The sequence below is a fragment of the Sphaerodactylus townsendi genome, linkage group LG04 (assembly GCF_021028975.2).
Source record: "Sphaerodactylus townsendi isolate TG3544 linkage group LG04, MPM_Stown_v2.3, whole genome shotgun sequence".
NCBI lineage: Eukaryota > Metazoa > Chordata > Lepidosauria > Squamata > Sphaerodactylidae > Sphaerodactylus > Sphaerodactylus townsendi.
The window spans coordinates 45,369,094-45,391,564 of record NC_059428.1 but is presented as its reverse complement, the minus strand read 5'-3'; the positions used below and the strand labels follow the sequence as shown (position 1 = coordinate 45,391,564).

The 22,471-nt window shown below is 43.3% G+C and overlaps 1 protein-coding gene across 1 annotated transcript in view; it reads left to right on the top strand.

Moving 5' to 3' along the window:
- GUCA1C (guanylate cyclase activator 1C) overlaps positions 1–19,064 on the top strand; it is a 30,075-nt gene extending 11,011 nt beyond the window's left edge. The window contains exons 2-4 of the mRNA XM_048493548.1: positions 3,964–4,113; positions 13,294–13,381; positions 16,521–19,064. Of these exons, the coding sequence (XP_048349505.1) occupies positions 3,964–4,113; positions 13,294–13,381; positions 16,521–16,666 (384 nt within the window). The 3' untranslated portion in view covers positions 16,667–19,064. The remainder of the gene's footprint in view (positions 1–3,963; positions 4,114–13,293; positions 13,382–16,520) is intronic.
- Positions 19,065–22,471: the final 3,407 nt, after the last annotated feature.

Here is a 22,471-nt window from a genome sequence, read left to right as displayed (position 1 = left end):
TGAAAGGAATAAGGAGCTAGATCACGTATTTTGCCAAATAGGATATTGACAAAGTTTATACCTGCTCTCCCCATGGATCTTGTTGAGGCTTATTCTGCAAAAAAAAAAATGTATAGAATACACTGAACACCTCAGTGACTGAGCCCTTCAACAGAAGGTCACAGACCCAATCAGAGTGGATTTAATACTCAGTGGTGCTTGTCAGAGACTTAGTGCAGAATGTGAATGTGATTGAACCATTTGGCAACAGTGGCCACAATGGCATCAAATTTAATTAATATGTATCTGGCAAGCTGCCTGGGAAAGCTCACACAACTACATTCTTCGGGGAACATTTCTACAAGGAGGAACCAGGTAAAAAAAGACGTTGAAAGGAACAGTTAGGAGGGCTAAATCTCTGGAAAATCCTTGGGGGTTACTCAAGTCCTCAATGCTGGGGGCTAAGCTAGATTGTACACTGCAGGCCAGGTATTATAAAACCCAACAGGTCACCACCATGGCTAACAGATAAAATGAAGGAAGCTAGAGAAAAAACACCTTCCTTCAAAAATTGGAAGGCTTGCCCAAATGAAGTAAACGAAAGCAAACACAAACATGCACATAGGAAATGTGAACAAACAATGGCTGTTTCCGCATGGCCGTCGAGGCGCCTCCACGCCGGCAAGAATTCTTCCGGGTGTGGAGGCGGAGGCCGTTCGCATGCAAACATGCGGGCGGCCTCCGGAGAGGCCGGCAGACGGCAGGCGGCTCCGCATGGAGCCGCCTCTTCCCTGTCCCACTCACCTTGTCCCCGTCGTCGGCCTGCTGGCCGTCGAAGCCCCGCCCACGCTGCCCTCCAACCTCCAGGGGTCGGAGGACAGCGTGAAGCGGGCACGGTTTCCAACGAAGGATTCGGCCAACAGGCCAACGTAACGGAGACAAGGTGAGTGGGATCGGGAGTAGAAACAACAGCGTATTCTCGGGCGGTAAAGTTGTTCGCGACCGCTAAACCGGAACAAACATTGCCGGTGGAAAAAACAACCCTTTAAAGGTTATTTTTTTTCCAGGGCGCCCGACCTTGACGCAGCCACAGAAGGAGAGCGACGCCAGGTCGGCACTGCCGCTAGCAGCAGCCGCTTCGTGCTTAATGGCTCCCTAAGGGATTCAACATTTATCCGTCCCCCCAGGGCACCATAAACAGGCAGTGCGGAAACGGCCAATGAGAGAAATGAACAAACAAAAAAGCATTTTGAAGGATACATCACTAAACATATCAAGACCAACAATAAGAAATTATTTAAGTATATTAGGAGCAAGAAACCAGCTGGGGAGACAATTAGACTATTGGTTAACAATGGGAGTAAAGCAACACTCAAGGTGGATAAATAATAATGTAATAAAGTGATTGATGAGAAGCTAAATTAATTCTTCTCATCTGTCTTCACTGTTGTAGATATAGGGCAGATACCTTTATAGGGCAGATATAGGGCGGATGTTTTGAGGTGGAAGAATTAGGTGCTGGGGCAATCTGTGGAAACAAGGCAAGGCAAGAAGTTCTAGAACATATAGAAAACTGCGGGTAATCTTTAACTAGTCACCCAAGGGACCTACTATTTCAGTATCTATCCTAGAGTTCTTCTTCAATGCTTCTCCACCTGTGGAAGGTCCGGGATTCCACACTTAGGTTTAGCATGAGCCTAAGTTCCTCGAAGCTTCAAGCGTTCAACTCTTAAGTGTGCTCCGCGCACAACCTACTGGGATCGGCGTGGGAGCTGAAAAATTTGTACCAAGCTTCTGCCCTATGTAATAGTCAAAATTTCCGACTCCAGTTGGAAATCTACTACCACTTTTCAAGGGAACCAACCGAGACTCAGCTCGAGATTCCAGTAAAGTGCAGAATCTCTGGGTACCAGGAGTCCCCCATTCAGAGACAATCCACAGCTGAGGTGTTTTAGGGCATGCATACAGCTGTGGCCAATCAAAAGCGCCACCTTGCGTCCCTCTCCATTCCTGTGGCAGTTTTTTTTATGTTACCTGCGTGTGTAGGGATAGGACGGAACATGGCCGTTAGACAATTGTAGCCAATCGGGCTGAACGGAGCAGTGAAGAGGCACAGGTGAGGATTCCAGCCCTCGAACCGTGGTGATCAAACTGAAAACTTGCAAGTGGTGTAACAACAATGAAAGCTTCGACCTAGTGTTAGGTACCCGGCATTACTCAGTGAACTGGCCCAATTGAGACTCTATTTTACCCACGTGTGTGGAATGCGCCCTAAGAGCTGCTGAAGACTTCTAAGGAATTGATTATGTCCAGCATGTTTCCCGAGGTACATTCTACAAGAGTGTTAAGCGATCTGGCTAAGAACTTGCTGGTAGTCCCTGGAGGCTGGAAAGCTGTCCAGCTGTCTCTGTCTCAATCCAGGGATCAGGAGCCTTTTTTCAGCTCTGGCCTCAGCTTTGAGTAGATCGCTCTGCTTATCCTAGCAAATTGCAGGGGTAGAATCCTGCATGGTTTCAGATATTTCAGGAACTACAATTCCCATCAGTTTGGCTGTCAGCATGGTGGTAACCTGGCCATGCTGCGTAGGGGCTGATCGGAATTTCTGTAGTTCCTGAAACTATCTGAAGAGGTTCCCTACCTCGCTGGTCTGAATGAAGAGACCCTACGGACCTGTGTATAACTGCGTGCTGCTGCGTTTGCCGCAGGACCTGTAAGATGGAGTTGTTCTACTGGACTTATGGTTGAGGACAGCAATGGCATTCCATCTATTGGCCTCCCCTTCTTACCCTCTGTTCCTGTTTCCTTCAATATTGGTGTAAATGATGGTTTTATGGTATATTTTAGGAAATATAGTTTTAATTTGGATGCAGGAGACTCAACCGCCTAGAATGCATTCTTCTTCATCGCAATACCACTTAATTCCAATTGTGCAGAACTCAACTACTCCTGGGATGCTGGGAGATGCTGCTGCCAATGCTGGGTGGAAGGTTTTAAGAGGCATGTGTATATGCTCATGGAGGAGAGGGCTATCCATGGAGGAGAGGGCTGCTAGTCAAAATGATGGACTTGATGGATCTTGGTCTGATTCAGTTTGGTTTTATTTATGTTCTTATGTAGAATTTCAGCCTTCCCAACCATCATTACCTTGCCTTGTTTGGATTCAGCTTCAGTTTAATAATATAGCAGAAGGTGGATGGACACATGAAATGTAGGTGGGTGGGTGGGTGCAAAGCAAGAAGCAGGAAGGTAATGAAATGGGGCTGCCAGGAGGAGGTAAAGAGAAAATAATTTGAGGGATACAAGCAATGGTGGGATTCAGCAGGTTCGCACCACTTCGGCAGAACCGGTTGTTAAAATGGTGCTAGTAAACAACCAGTTGTTAAATTATTTGAACCCCACCACGGGATACAAGAGAGAGTGAGGTGCCCCCTGCAAGTCCTTACAGTTTCTGCACAGTGCAATTGGACTCAAGTCTTGCCAGCACAATGAAATTCAACCCAGCCAAGTGACTTGCACCATACTTTTCCTGAGGAATGGCTGCCAGGGGAAGACCAGGGGTAGAACAAGAGGAAACTGCGTCCAGGGGGTGCATGCACCCTATGCTCCTGCCGCGCAGCACAGCTTCTCACTTGACCTCGCCTGGAATGCCCTGGAACACCTTCACCACGCTCTACCCATGAAAGCAGCTATATGCCCAGGGCATCACAATACTACACCTCAGCCATGTTGGCACTACATCCCTGGGGAAGACAGAGTTAAAGCTAAAAGACTGGAGGGAGCAGAAAAAGGCTAATTGGCTGGAAATGGGAAAGATACAAGGAAACAAAAACAAGGAGAGGTAATGGGTCCTTTCAGGAATGGGAAAGATCAAATAGTGGGAGGGGAGTAAGATGGCTCCTTCATCTTGTGGGATCCCAGTTATTTATTGGCTGAATAAGTTAAATACTGTGCATGTTAAATGTGTCTCTATCCTTTCATTTTTAGGATGGCTTTATTGACTTCTTGGAGTTCATAGCTGCAATAAATCTCATTATTCGAGGGAAAATCAACCAAAAATTGAAATGGTATTTTAAGCTATATGATGCTGATGGAAATGGATCTATTGAAAAAAGAGAACTTGTAAAAATATTCAAGGTAAGAAAAATGTATATCGCATTGCTTATGTTAGATATGAGAAATCAATTATTTGATTGCATCAATGTTTCAGCTTTTGTTTACTGACCATTTCAAAGATATCTGTCTCATGAGGTACTGTAATTACCTGGACCTGGAAGTCTTTGATGGGAAAGAGGATTATGTGCCTATTCTAAGATCCCCCACTCCTCCATGGATTGCAGCAATTGGAGATTACATATTGCAAGAATGGATCTCTGGATTTCATCAGGAGTAGATCAGGATAAGAGCCTATTATCTCATCTATGTATTTAATTTTCACAGGAATATCTTTACACAGCTATGATTCTCTGTGGCCCCTTCTGCATAGCAAATATATAACAGGTTGCAGTCAGGATAAAGGAACCTGTTTTCCTGTTTTCGCATTCACATGTGTTCTGTGCAGGCAGCAATTGGAGCCCACGGAAACAATCCGTGTAGCTGTCCCACCTTCACACAGAGACAAGTCTGTTTTTTAAATCACTTCCCACACATGCGTAGCTATGTAGCATGCACAAATGAACCCCCACAGCCAAGCTGATGTTCCATGATACGACCATGTACGCAGATGCAAGCCACACATTTTTTAAGGAAATGGGAGGCAAATAAAGCACCCCCTGCCTGACCATTTGCTTGTGAGAGGCTGCATCCTGCGATTTTTTGAAAAGAATTTCTTGTTTAGTGATTTTCAAAAAACAGGGTTGTGGGAAACAGCATGGGGGTGGGATCTGAGTGAAATCCCCTCCCCCCCAAATGGGTTATTTAGTATCCTACACCTGTGTTTATTGGTCCGTACAGAAGAGGCCTGTGTAGCTCTCATTGCCGCGACAAATGCAGGGATGTTTGTAAAGTAATTCCCACATTTGTTTATTATGCTCTTTAAAACCCAGGAATGAGAATGCCCAGGAATAGTAGCAGAGGGCTGAGTCAATGAAAATGGCACAATTTGTGGAGGACTTACAAAAATGTGTACCTTCCCATTCACACAGCGTAACATGCTTTGACAGCAATCTTTCCAAAATGATTGTGTCATGCTAGGTATGGGGAAGACTGGAAAATAGAAAAGTAGGTGAGTAAGGGATGCCATTGTGCAGATGTGCCAAAACAAAAACAAAACCCACACAGGTGGAAAAAAAACCCTCTGTGAATCCAGCCAGGACAAAATCATCCCAGTCAGTTTTCTAAGAAGCAGAAAAAGTACTTCAAAAAACACATTCTGAGAAGCATAGGGTTTGGAGTTTGAGGTTTCATTTTTGTTTTGGTATATGCTTTCTAGTTCATTTTGTGTGGTGGCAGTCAAAGTCCTTAAGAACTGTAAGCATTCATAGATGAATAGTGCAATCCTTCACTGTGCAGACCTACAATAGTCTACAAGCATGGATTTAAGAGAGCCTAAATTAGGTTTTGTAGGATAGATGTCTTTTCTCTTTCTCCTCCTATCATAAACAATGCTTGATGTAACAGATGAAATAATACAGTCATACTGATCATCTGATCTTCCCAAATTCACTTCACTGGTGGGCAACATACAGTACAGTTGTACACCATATTCTGTTTGTGTATTATACGTTACAAGGAAGAGATACACACGGAGTGATGAAAATTCTACAGCTTGGCCATATAAATTATCTTATTCAAACATTCAGAAAAGGTGTACAGATTCCAAAGACTATACCTCTGCAAGTGTAGTCTATGTCCTTATACATTAGTTTTCTGCAAGCTGGGGACCTGTATGATGAAATCCCATTCCCAATGCTAATTTCCACTTCTCTCCCTCATTCCATTTCTCCTGCCCCTTTATCCCTTCCTAGCCTAGTCGCCACTTTCTCTGGCCGTTTCCGCATGGCGGCGGAAACGGCGAGGTCGGCGCATTGCGCGCCGACCTGAAGACGCTGGGACCGTCTGCATGGACGCCCTTGAAGTAGCTGAGCAGCCGCCCGCTGAGCTGGCTTCAGCTCTGGACCAGCCTATCCAGCAGACCTCCAGTGATATCGGCGTCGAGGTGCCTGGGGACGCATAGCTCTGTAAACCTGCTCCAGCGGGCGAGGGCAGGGGCATGTCCCAGGCCTCGCGACGCTACCGGAGGCCCGAGGACAAGGTGAGTGCCAGGTGGGCGAGGCGCATGAAGCCGCTGCCCGTTAAGCTCGGCAGCGGCTTGATGCCGGCGTTTCCCCAAAAAGAGTGCTGGGAAGCGCTCTGGGGAAACGCAGGCTTCAGGCCGGCAGCAAGTCGGGCAGCTGAAGGCTTCGCTGCCGCGTTGTGCCGGCGCTCTCGAAAATAGCGGCCACAGAGCGGTGTTTTACCATCTCCAGGCCGCCATGATTTGCCCGTGCGGAAACGGCCTCTCATATCCCTGTCACTATGTAACCTTTCCTTCCCCAGTAACAAAAATAGGATATTTTTCTGCATGCCTAGGGGGTGCAGAAAAATCCCCCTATGTGTACATAGCCCCGTTGCACTCATTTTTGGTTCTCCTCTTAGGGTCCATTGCTCAGAATTATATACCCTGATCTAGAAGGAGCTCAAATATGAGTGCCTGCATTCCATCTTCTGCAATGCAAATGTAAAACTGAGATCGATTTAAAGATATGTTTCTTTGTTCCTGCATTATAGAAGAGGGCCTCTGGTCAAACATTCACACAAATGTCGATTATAAAGCATTTTTTATTGTACTGGGTGAAAAAGATTGTCAAGTCATTCTAATACTCACTTCATTAGGAATATTTAGTTAAACATAATTTTATTTGTGATAAGAAACCTCTTCTTAGCTTTGTTGCCATGTGACGGTATATCTGTATAAAATAATCCTATCTTTAAAAGACACATAACATATTGAACATCCTGAAAGATCAAATTCTCTAGGGCAGGATAAAAACATAGTTGAATTTCAGGAAAAAAATCAAATGGAGTGATCTGGTCTTCAATGATATGCAAATTCAAACTATAATTCTTTAGACACTGTTATATTAATTAAATTTTTAATCCTCACTACTGAAGCATTTCTAGAAATTGTATCTCAATTTTTCCCTGAGTGACTTAAACACAACAGCTACCATATACATTCTATAGAGAACACTATATACACTATAGAGAACAATATATACACTATAGAGAACAATATAGAGAATTCTTGGAGAACAAGTGAGGTGCCATTGATGGTAGGCAAGTGTTATCCCCATCTTCAGGAAGGGGCAAAAGTAACTACCAGGTAACTACCAACTAATCAGTTTGACATGTATACCTGGAAAGATTTTAGAACAAATCAACAGTCAGGCCTTTAGGAAGGATGACTGTGATTATTAATAGCCAGCATGGGTTTCTCATAAACAAGTTATGTTACATTAACAATGTCTCCTTTTATGAGAGAGTTACTATCTTGTTGCATCAGGGGATTGCTGTGGACATAGTTTATCTTAATTGAAATAAGGCTTTTGATAATGTTCCTGTGATATTCTTGTTGACAAGTTGGTTAAAATGTGATTTGGATCTTATTAGTGTCAGTTGGATTTATAACTGATTGATAGATTGCATCCAAACAGTGCTTATTAATGGTTCTTCAGCCTCTTGGAGAAGAGTGAAAAGTGGAGTGCCTCAGGAATCTGTCCTGGCCCTTGTGTTGTTCAATATCTGACTTGGATGAAGGAATACAGATGTTCATCAAATTTGCAGATGAGGGGTAGCAAATACAGTAGAAGAGGGGGTCAAGATACAGTATGATCTTGACAGGCTGGAACACTAGTGGCGTAGGAGGTTAAGAGCTCGTGTATCTAATCTGGAGGAACCGGGTTTGATTCCCAGCTCTGCCGCCTGAGCTGTGGAGGCTCATCTGGAGAATTCAGATTAGCCTGTACATTCCCACACACGCCAGCTGGGTGACCTTGGGCTAGTCACAGCTCTTCGGAGCTCTCTCAGCCCCACATCACAGGGTGTTTGTTGTGAGGGGGGAAGGGCAAGGAGATTGTAAGCCCCTTTGAGTCTCCTGCAGGAGAGAAAAGGGGGATATAAATCCAAACTCTTCTTCTAGGCTAAAACTAACAAAATGAATTTCAATAATGCCAAATTCTGAATTTAGGTAAGAAAAATCAAATGAAAAACTATAGAATTGGGGAGACTTGCCTTGGCAGTAGGAGTCTGAGACTTGCTGTAAGGAATTCCATAGAAGCAGAAATAAAAGGCTTTTTGGTGTAAAAGACCGTTTATTCAGACATCCTAGAAAGCTCACGTACACGACGTGGCAGGAATAAAGTCTCCCGCCAGAAGCACAGGTTATAACTCTGTCCATCCCATCCCCCCTCCCGGTTTCTCATGGGAACGGAGTTCTCATCTCTCTCGAAGAGATAAGGCCTCCATCAGAGTCTCCGCCGCAGATGCTGGCCCATCGCCCGGGTTATGGAATTCAGTCAAGGCCAGGCGGCTGTTCTGAACATCAACACCACTGAATCCTTTACACTCTGCCTCCCTTAAGACAAACTTCTCCCCCTGTAGAGGTCTGTGAGTGGGAGAGTCAGTTCAGCGAATTGGGGTATAAAGTCACGATAGAAATTAGCAAACCCTAGGAAAGACTGGAGTTCCTTCCGATTGGTAGGGGCAGGCCATTGGAGGACTGCTTCAATCTTAGCAGGATCCATTTTTAGCCCCTCGGAAGAGATCCGGTAGCCCAAATAGTCGATGGAGGATTGGTGAAAACAACATTTAGAAAGGTTTGCAAAGAGGGAGTTGTTGAGAAAGCGGTGTAATACTTCCCGAAGCAAGGCTTCAGGCTCCTCCATGGTTTGTGAATAAATTAAAACATCATCTAAGCACACCACTACTCCCTTGTATAATAAATCCTGTAGAACTTCGTTGATAGGGGCCATAAAGCTCCGGGGGGCTACTTAATGAATAATGGCATTATTAAGTATTCATTACTGTCCAAATTTTGTGTTAAATGCAGTCAAATGTTCATAGCCTTCCTTGATCCTGACTCTGTAGTAAGCTTCTTTAAGTCCAACTTAGTAAAATAAGTCCTTTTGCCCAATGCATACTAAAAGGTCCTTGCTTAAAGGCAAAGGGTATTTATTGGACAAGAACCGCATTGAGTCCTCGGTAATCCGTGTTACAGAGCCTTTAAAGATCCGTCCTTTTTTTAACAAAATAATACAGGAGCAGCATGCATTATGTTTTAGTAGCTTCGTCAGATGAACCCAGCTGAAAGCAAGGTTCTTGTCTAAGAAGGCACGAAGTTCCTTCTCCTCATTGGGACTCATGCGTAAATTCTACCCTTAGGCAGTTGAGGCCCTGGCTGTAATCACATTTGCAGTCAGTGTCTCTATGGGAGTGGCAATTGATCGCATTCTTGCTCCTGGAAATACTCTGGCTAAATCTTGGTAAGCCGGTGGAATGCCGGTAGATTCGAGCAACTGGAGCTGCGTAACCCGCTGGACGGGCCAGGGGTGTATGTCATTAAGTGGGAGTTTCCCCAATTCATGTGTTCTCCACGGGAGGGTCAGTAAATTCTAAGATCCGTTTCTTTCCAAATGAATTTTGGATTAGGTACAGCAACAACCATGGCATGCCCAGGACTATGGAGTGTTTGGCCACTGGAGCCAGAATAAAACTAATTTTCTCCCAATGGTCGAAGCGCGAAGCGGAGAACGGTTTATGCACGTTTTGAACTGGCCGGTCCTTCGCCATTGAGAGGGCTGCGCCCATTTTGGAGTGAACGGTATGGGCTTAGCTAGGGGACTCGGTCTAGTCCAAAGTTCCTCCGCCACTTGGGACCGCGATTTAAGCAAATGGGAGCACCCAGAATCTACAAGGGCTGAGGCTATAATCACGAGTGCTTAAGCGAAGGGTTGGCCAGAATGCGCTTGAATCGTAATGGGAGCGCTGCCTTCACTCCACCGATCTGAAATCGAACCCATATCCATGGGGCTGAAGAGGCAAACGCTGCTTCTTCTGGAGTGTAGCCAGTGGCTAACGCCTTTAGAGCGAAGGCCCCCGTTGGCGGCCAGTTCACGTGGTGGCTTGTAGCAGATTAAGTGCTGGCGCAGCGGGCGGTGCTTCTGTTTCGGGCAGTTGGCAGCTAGATGACCCGGTCCTCCTTGGTAAAGACACAATCCCAAGCGGCGACGGGCGCTCGGAGGTGGTTTCCGTCAGAGCTGCTGGAGCTTGGCTTATGCAGTCGAGCGGTGAGTCAGTAGCGGCGGTTTTGGGTATGGGCCCCCCGCGAGTGTAATCCAAACGAGGCGACGCCACTTGAGATCCTAATTCGATCCATTCAGCAATAGTGCATTAGGATCCGGAATAAGGAACACCGTTCCTCGCAGTTTGCCGTCGACGGCATCCTGCGAAGTATTCACATTTCATGCGCTCAGGCCACTCAGGAGAGTTCGAGGCAGTCACGCTTTACGAAATTCACGGGCAAAACTCGCAAAGGAGCGCGTTGCCTTGCTGAATAGATTTGATGGTGCGGATGGCTTCATTTTCCAGCACCCGGATCTTGAAGCGAGCCCTTAAGAACTTGGAAGGCAGGCACCGTGCGAGTATCCTCCCCTTGCAGTCAAAAGAGTCACAAACCAGTCGGCTGCCGCTCCATCCAAGACGGAACCCGATGTCCCGTATTTTGGCGTTCAGACCCGGTACAGATCGTCATAGGTCCTCCATGTGGGCATCGAGTTGCAGGATGAAGTAGGGGAGTTTGGAAGCGGTCCCCACATCGAAGCGAGGCAGGTATTGGAGGTCTGTAATATGCTTCTCCTCTCTCCGGCCCTGGCGCCAGCTGGGGCCGGTTGCGCAGGATTGGTGGCGCAGAGCCGGAATCAGTGGAGGTGCTAGAGCACAGACGCCCGGCGCCGCTGGTGCTCTGAGTGGAGCACGCGTCTTTGGAAGGTGGCGAATCACAGCGAGTATGGGGACCCAGAAGCGCCGTTCTCTGGCGTTGGCTATTGTACCAGTAACGGCGAGGACTCCAGCTTGGGGCATCTTGTCCCTGCTTCTTCAGCTCCTTTTCAAAGGCTGCTAAGTCTCTTCCTTGCGAGTCAAGGACATCTTAGATGCGATGCAAGAGCTGCTTTCTCTCGTTCCAGTTTGGCCAGTTCATCTCGTTGAATAGCTGCAGTTAGTTCACTTTCGCGCCAGCTATGCGCAGCTGGCGTTGGCAACTCTAAAGTCCAGTTTGGAGTGTTCCAGGACCTTATCATGGACCGATAGATTCTGCATATATATTGCCGTTGCAAAATCTTGCCGCGGTCCAGTGCAGGTTGGATTTCTTTCGCTGCTTTATTCCCGGGTCCTTTTGCGAGAGTTTTCAGCTCTTGCTGCAGCTGCTCCATTCCTCTTCCATGGCTGGCGTTCACGGGCCCATGCTTCCTGGGCATCTTGCAGTCATTACCATCCCATATTGGCTCTTTGGCGGGAGGGAAATAGGTCGGATGGGAAGGCAGCAGGCTTTCGGGATTCCTCTTCATCGGAATGCAGCACTACAGTCCACCGGGCGGCTCCATCGGCGCCTCATGCAGCTTGCTGATCCGGGATCTGGGGGGGTCGATCGGAAGCTGGTAATGCGGATACCCTCCCAATCCGATATAGTCCAGGCTTTTAACGGTGGTCTTAGGGCGGGCCCCAGTGCTATGCCACGGTGGATTCTTGGGAGCATCATCAAAATCTGAGTCCAGGAATCGTTCAACGTGGACTCCTGGAGTTTACGCGCGATGAAAAGTGGTCAGGCCCCATCTCCTCCGCGACAGGTTGCATCTGAGGTTTGTAACCACACGGAAACGTGGTAGGTATCCGATCCACAGGCCGATCCATAGACAAGCCCAAACGACTCATGCAAGTCCACATGATCGCTTTCCTCATCCCTCGTCCCAACGGAGTAAGGGAAGACTTCGTGTTGATACGAGGGCCGGGAAAGAGTTACCAATGAGACCCGATTCCGCCGCCGGTTCCTCCAAATCCATAAGGGAAAGCTCGGAGCCCTCTTTGGGGGCTACCGCACCTTCCACAGGTTCAGGAATATTCAACCTCTCCATGCCGAGACACCAGAGGTCCGCTACACTGGGAAGATAAATGAACTAGGATTCCTGCCACAATGTAAGGAATTCCATAGAAGCAGAAATAAAAGGCTTTTTGATGTAAAAGACCGTTTATTCAGACATCCTAGAAAGCTCACGTACACGACGTGGCAGGAATAAAGTCTCCCGCCAGAAGCACAGGTTATAACTCTGTCCATCCCATCCCCCCTCCCGGTTTCTCATGGGAACGGAGTTCTCATCTCTCTCGAAGAGATAAGGCCTCCATCAGAGTCTCCGCCGCAGATGCTGGCCCATCGCCCGGGTTATGGAATTCAGTCAAGGCCAGGCGGCTGTACTGAACATCAACACCATTGAATCCTTTACAAGCTTGGCAGCAGAAAAGGATCTAGGAGTCTTAGTAGACCATACACTGTACACAAGTCAGCAATGTGATGTGGTGGCTAAAAAGGCAAATGCAGTTTTGGGCTGCATCAACAGATCACGTGAAATGCTGGTATTGTTTTAATCTGCTCTGGTTAGACCTCACTTTGAGTACTGTGTTCAGTTTTGGGCACTATAGTTTTAGAAAAATGTTGACCAACTGGAACAGAAGATGGCAACAGAGATGGTGAGGGGTCTGGAGAACAAGTCCTATGAGGAAAGGCTGAAGGAGCTGGGTGTGTTTCGCCTTGAGAAGAGACAACTGAGAGGTGAAATTATAGCCATCTTCAAGTATTTGAAGGGTTGTCATATAGAGAGGATTGTGCAGAGTTGTTTTCTGTTGCCTAAAAGGTTGGACTACAACCAATGAACTGAAATTAAATCAAAAGAGTTTTCAGCTAAACAGTAGGAAGAACTTCCTAACAATAAGGTGGATTCCACATGGGCCAAAAACAGCGGTGTGAAAACAGTGTAAAATGGTTTAAAGCAAAGGAAATCACCATTTTCGGGTCAGGAAAGAATCTTCCTGCAGGATAGATTGCCTAGAAATCCTAAAGGCTTCCCCCAACCCATTTATCTACACCTGGAATAGTGGTCACTGGGGGAATGGGGAGAATGTAGTTGTGAATTTTCTGCATTGTGTTGGAGGTTGGACCAGATGACCCTTGAGATCCCTTCCAGTTATATTTTTCTAAGACTTTGACAGTTTCCATTTTTGCTTCTTCAGGCTGTTCAGGCTATTACAGGGTACCAAGAAACAACTCCTGAAGAGTTCACAGAAATTGTATTCAAGAAGATAGACATCAACCATGATGGTAAGACTACATAGATATTCAAGTTGGTTGGTTGAGTCCTTGGTTGAGCAGAACTGGGACTTCAACTAGCAACTTTCAGTGTATTCAGTGGTAACTTTGGCTCCTTCTACACATGCAGAATAATGCACATTCAATCCACTGTCACAATTGTTTGAAAGTGGATTTTGCTATTCCACACTAAAATCCAGCTTGAAAGTGGATTGAAAGTGCATTATTTTGCATGTGCGGAAGGCACCTTGCCTAATGCAATGTTAGACTCACTATCCTCTGTCTCACCAAAAGGTAAAAATGAAACTGTGACTTCATTCACCACACACTGGACTGTCTTTGTTTTAGAAGGCTCCATTTGGGTCCTAGTGCCTACTTAACAGAACAGGGTAGGCACTAGGACCCAAACAGAGCATTCTAAAACCAAAGACAGTCCAGCATGTGGCAAATGAAGTCATAATTTTGTTTATTTCTTTTGGTGAGACAGAGTACAGCAACAAGTATGCCCCAAACAGATGCAAAACATTTTCCCAATATAGAACAAAAGTAGCTGGCCTTTGCATACCAAGAACCACAGGGAAGACTTAGATAATGTGGCTTCTAGAAAGCCTTGATCCCCGGTATCTCTTCTTTTAATAAAGAAATGCAGAGTCCAAGAATGGGATCAGAGAACATATGATTCATGTAAATCCATTAAAGTCAATGGTCTTAGATCACACTGACAAATACTTTGCTGAAACTAAACAGGCCTGGGTTTGGTCAGTGCCTGGATAGGAGATCACTGACCCTGGAATCGTCTGTAAGCTGCCTTGATGTCCATTTTTTTAAAAAAGCTAATATAAATTAAATAAATAAATATTCCCTATTCTTATGCACTGCTTAGTGTCCTATATAAACTGGCAATATGAAAATCTTTAGCCCTTTGTTATACCCCAATCCATTCTAAGTCTATGATTGCTCCATCATAGCAAAGTCTTTCATATACATACAAACTAATTACCATCACAGAATTCTCACTTTGGAAGTTGCTCTGTTAAACAGATTACACTTTGTAACTGGCTCAAACTGCCAAGTAAACTACACATTAGTCACATTCAGCTAAGTCTGATTATCGGATCTGTGACTGTTTCCCTTCTACAGCATTCTAGAGAGTTTATCTAAAGTCTGCTCTTCAAGGTTGATCAAAATAAGTCATTACTCTTTTAAAATTAAAAGACAGAACACTAGTCCATTCTGCATACTACAAGATAACTGGAAAGTACCTCACATAAAATGAGAACGCATTGATTGCTTTAAAGCTCTCTTAGGACTCATCTTCACTATATTGTCATATTGGCATAAAAGTAAATATTGAAATAATGGTAGTATGTTTGCGGTGTTAAAGTAGGATTGATTTAATATGATGGATTTCCCATTGGAATGCTGAGAATTGTAATTTTAAGGCTACTGAAAATTCTCAGAGATGCTGGCATCCTCACAGAACATCAGTATCTGTAGATATGAAATTTCATTGGAAAAGGGCATGGACATAGACCAGTGGTGGCAAACCTTTGGCACTCCAGATGTTATGGACTGCAATTCCCATCAGCCCCTGCCAATTGGCCATGCTGGCAGGGGCTGATGGGAATTGTAGTCCATAACATCTGGAGTGCCAAAGGTTCGCCACCACGGACATAGACAGTTCTGAAAAATACCAAGGTGGAATGTGAAATAAACCAATACTGACTCAATGGGGAGTGTTATGTTTGTAACTTACAGGGAATAAAAAAGTAGAAGATGGAACTCAGATTCCTGTAATTTCTGTTAACAGTTGTACTTACTTGAAATCACAGAAATTGAGGAAAGAACTCTGAGGACTGACATGAAGATAAGAATGTACGCTTAAGCACTGTTAATTCTCTTCAGTGTTTGAAGAACATTCAAGAGCAGCTTCCCTTGCCTCTGCAGAATCTTACTCTTCCTGGGAAGCATCTGAGTTTTCGCTACATATATTCGTAAATGTTGTACCAAGGGGACAATCTGAAATGTGTGTAATGCTGTTATGTAATGCTATCCCTATACTTCAGTCATGTAGGGATTCGACATTTCCATGAATTAAATGGTTCCCTGGGAATGATTTCGAAAGGGGTAAGAATCTCCCTTCTAGTTTCTTCTTACAGCAGATCTTTTAGTGGCTTAGAATATAAGAGTCTGTTGTAACAGTATTGTGCAAGTGCTCCAGCTCTGTTCATGAGGATGGCTGACACAGACACAGAAAGAATAGCAAGAAACATAATTTGTGGTAGACTTATTCATCAAAGCATCTGCTTGAAATTCTTCTGTTTTTCTGGTCTAAGGCGGATTCCGTATGGGCCAAAAACAGTGGTGTGAAAACGGTGTAAAAGGGTATACACCGTTTTCATACGGCTGTTTTTGGACCATGCAGAATCTGCCTAAGATAGTTTTATTTTGTTGTGTAATTGCTACAAAAAGCTCACACACTGGCCGTATCTGCACGGCCCTTTTACGACGGCAAGCTCATGCCAAAAGGCGCCCCCCAGGCCGCCGCTTCCAAAGACCTGGCGCCGCTGCTGCAACGCAGCAGCGGCTTAACGCCTCTTCCCTCCCCAGGGCGTCAAAGCCGCCCTAAACAACAAACCCTTTAAAGGGTTGTTGTTGGGGAGATGTCGTCTTCTAACGGCAGTCGCGAGGAACGGCGCCGGAAGACGCTCCCTCCAGCCCACTTCTGGCGTCACTCCTCTCGCCGCCCTACGGGCCAGCCCCGCCCACTGTCCTCCGACCTCCAGGGTCGGAGGGCAGCGAAGACTCTGGCTGCGCAAGCGCAGGCTTTGAGACGCCCGTAAATGAAGGCTGGAAACAGAGGCGACTCGATGCGGAGCCATGCCTCCACCGGCTCCCGTTGCCTGCTTTCGCGGCAGCGTCGCGAAACAGGCTCCATACGCCGACAGAACTCCTGCAGTAGAGCGCTTGAGGCCATGCAGAAACGGCCACTGTTTTTGCTAAGTCCTGTAGGTATTTTTCTGATCTTCCAGTTGTCCTAGGGGACATCTTCTGAGTTACTTCACTTTCCAAGAGTGAAATATATGATATCTTGTGACAATTTTGTCTAATTATTGCTGTGATTCCTAACCCTCCCATGTCTTCATTTTAGGGGAACTCTCTTTAGAAGAATTCGTCAATGGAGTAGAGAGTGATGAGGAACTCTTCAGAATGATTTCAAAGATCTTTGACCTTTCCAATGTATTGAGGATTATACAAAGCGGGAGGAAAAAAGCATCTGAGAGTTGTGAATCTTAAAAGGAACAATCATTGCAGCGACCCTATTAAATATCTACACAGAATTTCATTTCATATCCACTGTTCAAACTAAGGAGAAGCAAAGGAGGAACAGTCATTTCAAACATCTATTTTTCTCACCTCTGGATATGGATTCTCCAAATGTTTGTCCACATGCATTATAAAAAACAGTTTTAATGCTGCAGAAAACAACACTACCAGCACTTGTAATGTGGAGACCCCACATACAAAATACTAACAAAAATGGATTAAGTTGTTGAATTGCTTCTTTAAGTACTTGTTGCTTAAACTTCAATTTACAGAGAGGTGACAAACAACTAAATACGATTTGCTTCCAATTAGATCAATTAGGGGCAATGCGTGGTTTGCATCAACTTAATATTTGTATTAATCAGTGCTTAAACTGCAAGTGGGCTACACGAGAAACACTTCAATATAGTGGTGGCTTCAAAAAATATCCACTTGGAAAAGCTGTTTACCACTTCAGTATTATTAATTAAGTTAACGTGACAGTGTTGTAACATTTAAATTGTTTTGCTTTAGAGAGGTTTTTTGGGTCTAGATGAGACCTAATGAAGAACTGATTCACCTTTTAAAATAACATTTACATGTAAATAACTAACCCTACATGAGAAAAATAATTGAAACTCTGGAGGAGGTTCAAAAGTACTTGCTTTAATCATCTGAGATAAGTCCCCTGATTTTGATGGGAAAATGGTCCTCTAATTCAAAAGAAACCTACCTGACTCTCATTGCAGGTTACACAAAATAACAAATCCTAATCATGGTGGAATGGGAGAGAGCAAGCATTCAAAAGGTCTTGTCTAGACAGCAGAATCATATTTCTATATGAGAAGCCTGGGAAAAAGTAGGTTAAATTTTTCTGCTTGAACATCACCTACTGAGTCACTGCATTCTTAAAGTACACATTGAGCACAGTGAGAATTTACCTTGACAACGAACCACATTCTCATACTGAAAGAAGGCCTGCTAAATGCTTCTCAGTGCAATCATATACATGCTAATGTTTTTAAATTCAATCAAGTCAATGGCTTTAGAAGGGTGTAACTCTGCTTAGGAACTACATATGACATAATGGATTCTGATAATGTTAAATTATTTTTATTTTTGCAGCAATTGTGATTTCCAGGAGGAAATCAGGGTGCAGAGTATTACAGAAACAAACTCATACACTGTTGGTTATCATTTTCAAGCTATATTACTCCTGCTGGTGGAAATTTTCAGAAACCCTTTTCCCTTCCTGGAAGTGGTAAAAGCAGGTTGAAGAGTTAAATACTCCTCTGAAAATCACTGCACAGCACCAGTTCCACGCTTCAGGCAAATAGCACACCCTAGCCTTTCCACCTCTCTGCTACCCCTGCCTCCTCCACCTAAGCACTCCACAGCCACAGAAAATTATATTTTGCACAAGGCAAGAGATGGTTATAGCTCTTCTTCTGGAACTCTGAGCAAAGTGAGAGGATCAGTTTGCCACTGATCAGCCTTACTTTTATCTACATACTTGCAGGTAATATAAATAAAACTAAGCAGAGTCAGCTAGATTTGAGTCCAGTAGCACCTCAGAGACCAACAAGATTTTGGGAGTATGAGCTTTCAAGAGTCAAAGATCCGTTCATCAGATAGATAGCTCATAACCCTAAACTTTTTGGTGGTCTCTCAGGAACTACTGGACTTTATCTTTCTACTGCAGTTAGACAAGGCTAGCCTCTGAAACCAAGCAGAGACAGAAAACTACTCTGAATAAAAAAGTTTAGTACATCAACATGATTTTTATCACACTCTTTTATGCATTGCCAGGACAATGAATGAACAGGGAACATAGGAATGAATGCAAAGAATGTGTGGTGTGACTTTGATTTTTGGCAAGGCCAGGCCTTATAGCCAGTTTCTTTTATCTGAAGTAGCATTTCTAACACCAGTTTTTTCATCATAAAGTTTTAATCTTGATAAGTGAAACACAAGAGACTAACAACCTAGCAATTTCCTCCCTTTCAGATTCATTTGAACTCTGTCTGCTTATACATGGAATGTGCCACATCACCTGTAATTATTTTACCAGTATGCTAGTTATGATCAATACAGCAGACAGCCAGTGAATGTAACAAGTACGGCTTGATATTAAAAACACTCTTGACATTCTAGCTTTGGCATTTAGATCTTTTACATCTGTTCACTACAACATAATAATGAATTAGAACTTAGACATTTCTACTTATTGTGCAAGGGGACACTAATATACCACAGTCTGTATCAGTATTTTTACAACTGAAGAATAAAGTCATTGTAGAAAGGAAGGAGGCACCAAACAATTAAATAAATGGAGCTTGCATAGCCATAGTGTTTATTCCATAGAAATAAAGAGATTGTAAATGCATGAGAAAAGCTTTGGGATGTGTTTTTTTATTTCCAGTGCTAACAGATAGACAGAGCACTAGTTGAATCACTCATCACTTGATTGAAATATTTATGGCCTTTTAAAAAACTACTTTACAAAACGGGCACTGAAAGCAAGCTATAGGAAAAAAGATAGTTAATTAATACAAAGGTTGCAAGGACATAGCCAGAGTCACATTTGCAATGCAGTTCACAGAATTATCAGATTACAGCATAATGTTAAGCATTTATATTTTCTCCTTGCAGCATGGAAACAGACTTGTCAGTTGTTATCAGAGTAGAAAGAATGCTCAAATAAATACAGGTACAAAGAAAATGGCTGTGGAAAAGTGTCAATCAAAAAAGTGTCAATCAATTCTTAATGAGGAATTTACAGCCAAGACAAACTAACTCTGCTATATATGTCTTACCTCTACACAGTCACAGAAATGCAAGGGACCATGCTTACAGTCCAAAGAAGACAACACAGAGACCTAAGGGAAATGGCTACAGATGTTAGCATTACTAGGAGAACCTCATCAGCACTATTTCTACATTGTAGGGGTGGAGTTGCCCATTGAACCTCTATATTATATTCCCATTGAAAAGCTCTTTCTTGGACAATGAAGGTGTGTATTATTATTATTAAAGCTCCTTCAGGCTTTCTTGAATGAAAGGAGCTCTAACCCCTTAATCATCTTGGCTGACTTCTTCCATATTTTTCCCAGATCTAAAGAAACTTTTTCAAATGAGGTCTCACTGCAGATCTATAAAAAAACAAGCATCACAATACTGGCTGTTTATTTTCAATGCATTTTCTAATAATCCCTGCTATAGGGTTTGTCCTATTCACCAATGCTGCACACCAAGTAAGAATCTTTTCTTTTACCAAGCTCTCCATTAAACACCCAAAGTCTGTCTCCCTCTCAGTAACTGCCAATTTAGACTCCACCAGCACATATTTAAAATTATATTTTGCTCCAGTATTCATTACCTTGCACTTAGCTATATTATACTTTTTTGCCACTCCATTTAAATAACTGTCCACTTTCTCCTCTGCTTTCTGATGTTTAACCAGTTTTTAATCCATGAGAACCCAAGTTCAAATCTTCAACCTGCCATTGAGCTTGCTGGGAGACCTTGGACCAGTTATTCTATTTAAGCCTAACCACAGGTCTGCAGTGATAATAAAATGCACTATTCAGAGCACTTTGCAGGATGGAAGGGCAGAATAAAAATGGTTTACTGGATCACCCTTATCCACGTGCTTGTCTTACAGATTGCAAATTCCAGATGTATAAGGAAGAGTTTATTATAAGGACGGAAAGCCATACATATTTTCTCTGAGTATCCTTAACTCAGTGTATACTGTATCTTCCTTTGTAGCTGTCAATGTGTGACCTTTTATATTTTTATACTTCTATAGGTCACTCAGTGTACCTGAAAAGCACATAGATGAGAATGAAGTCATTGCCACATACCAAATGTTTATTCCACTGAACAATAATTTGTTATATGCACAGTTAATTGAAAATAAACGTATTCATCTTTATGTGATTCGTTGATCACTGAGGACATTAGTTAAAAATTGTATGTTAATTTTTATAATCAAACAAATTTGAGAAAAGGGGATGGAGTTCAAATTGGACAGAAAAATATGTTGACTTAAAAGACTAGCCTTATGTCAGCCAACGTCTCCAATGAATGGACATTTTCCCTTTTCAAAACTGTGTCCCTTCTGCACAAATCTAATCCAATATTCTTCGTATTTGTTTAATAGCATCTATTGCTTCAGAAAGGCATAAACAGAATCAAATTATAATTGACCACTTCAATCAGAAAAGTCACATTCAGGATATCAGTATGTGGCCAAAGTTAACATCACAACATCACATAAAATGCAAAAGAACACAAATCATCAATAGTTCAGTGCTAAATCTAGCCATATTAGGTCTGTGGCTTATGCCAGCACCACACCAATATCTTATTCTCTCTCAGGGAAAAGACATTATGAACAAGTTATAATCTTTAGGAACTGAGAGAATAAAAACAACAGTGTGATCCACAGAAATTTCGTCAATACCTACTTGTTCCAGAATAGCAAGTCACAGGATTTTCAGTGGAAGGTCCAGTCCTTTGCAATGGCTTGCCAGAGGCGGTACAGAAAGTGCCTTAGATGTTTTCAGTCATACAAAGGCGTAAAAGGGGTTTTGTTTGACAGGAGAGTAATCTCTTTTGGTGGACTGTGTGTTTTTTTAACCTGAGAAGTACTGTTATTGTGTTGATGGGAAATTATGCTGTTTTTATGTGCTTACAACTTATTGTTCATTTTAATTTTATTTATTTTGAATATGTATTATGTGACTTTTAAGCTTAAAGTTTGTTTTCATGGGAGAAAGGCTACAGAAAAGTATTCACATTTTACAGCCTCTGCGCAGATAAAATGATAAAAAATGCAAAGAACACTTGCTTAGCAAACCCTAGGTAATCAGCCAGAGCCTTAACAGCAAAATCAATCACACATCACGGTACATTGTGAAGCCCAAGAAGATTGAAAATGTGTTCCTAAATCCATATTCCTCCCATGAGTCTTTGAAATCCAGCTTTCGGGGCCCCTCTGGCTTCCTGGTTAGGAAAAACTTTGGAAGTATATTTCAGCAGCAGCATTACTTTTAGAGGCTGAATAGCATGTGTTAATTGGCATATTCTGCATTCACTTTTAAAAAAAATCTTGTGTATTTTTTTCTTTTGGCCGCATATGCCATCAATCAAAACCACAACAGGGGGGAATTCTACAATACCACCTACACAAGAATTTCTTTTTCTGGGACAAAATCTCCTGCCCCATGTATTTATATTATTAAGGTTAATCAGAGAGTAGGTATTCACCCAAAGATGCTCATAGAAAGATTCTTTAATTAGGTTAGGTTATTAAAATCGTTACGCACATAGTGTGTCGATTTCAGAGTTTTGGTAGGGTTTTGGTACACTTTGTATTATTTCATTATGTTGTAGAGATCCTAGAGAATTTTTTCAGTGGCAAGAGATCAATTCTATCCAAATACGAAAATAGTGCTGCAGGCAACTAAGTACACCTAGCAATGTAGAACCCTCCGTTTAAGATAAACAATTTTGTCAGGGGAACAAAAAGGAAAGCAAAAAGTCCAACCTGCAATCAGGGTACAATTTACTGTATTATGTATAATGGAAAAGTATTACTACCCCAACGCTGGCAATATTAAGGAACCTTCCGAAATAAACTCTCCTATCTTCTTATTTTTCTAACTAAAACCCCTCTGTTCGAAGAAAGTTCCCTTTCCTCCTTATTCCACCAAAACTAATCTCCATCAGCAGACCGCTGAAAATGAACGTGAGCCCTGTTCACTCAATACGTTCGCTCCTCTCGCAGGA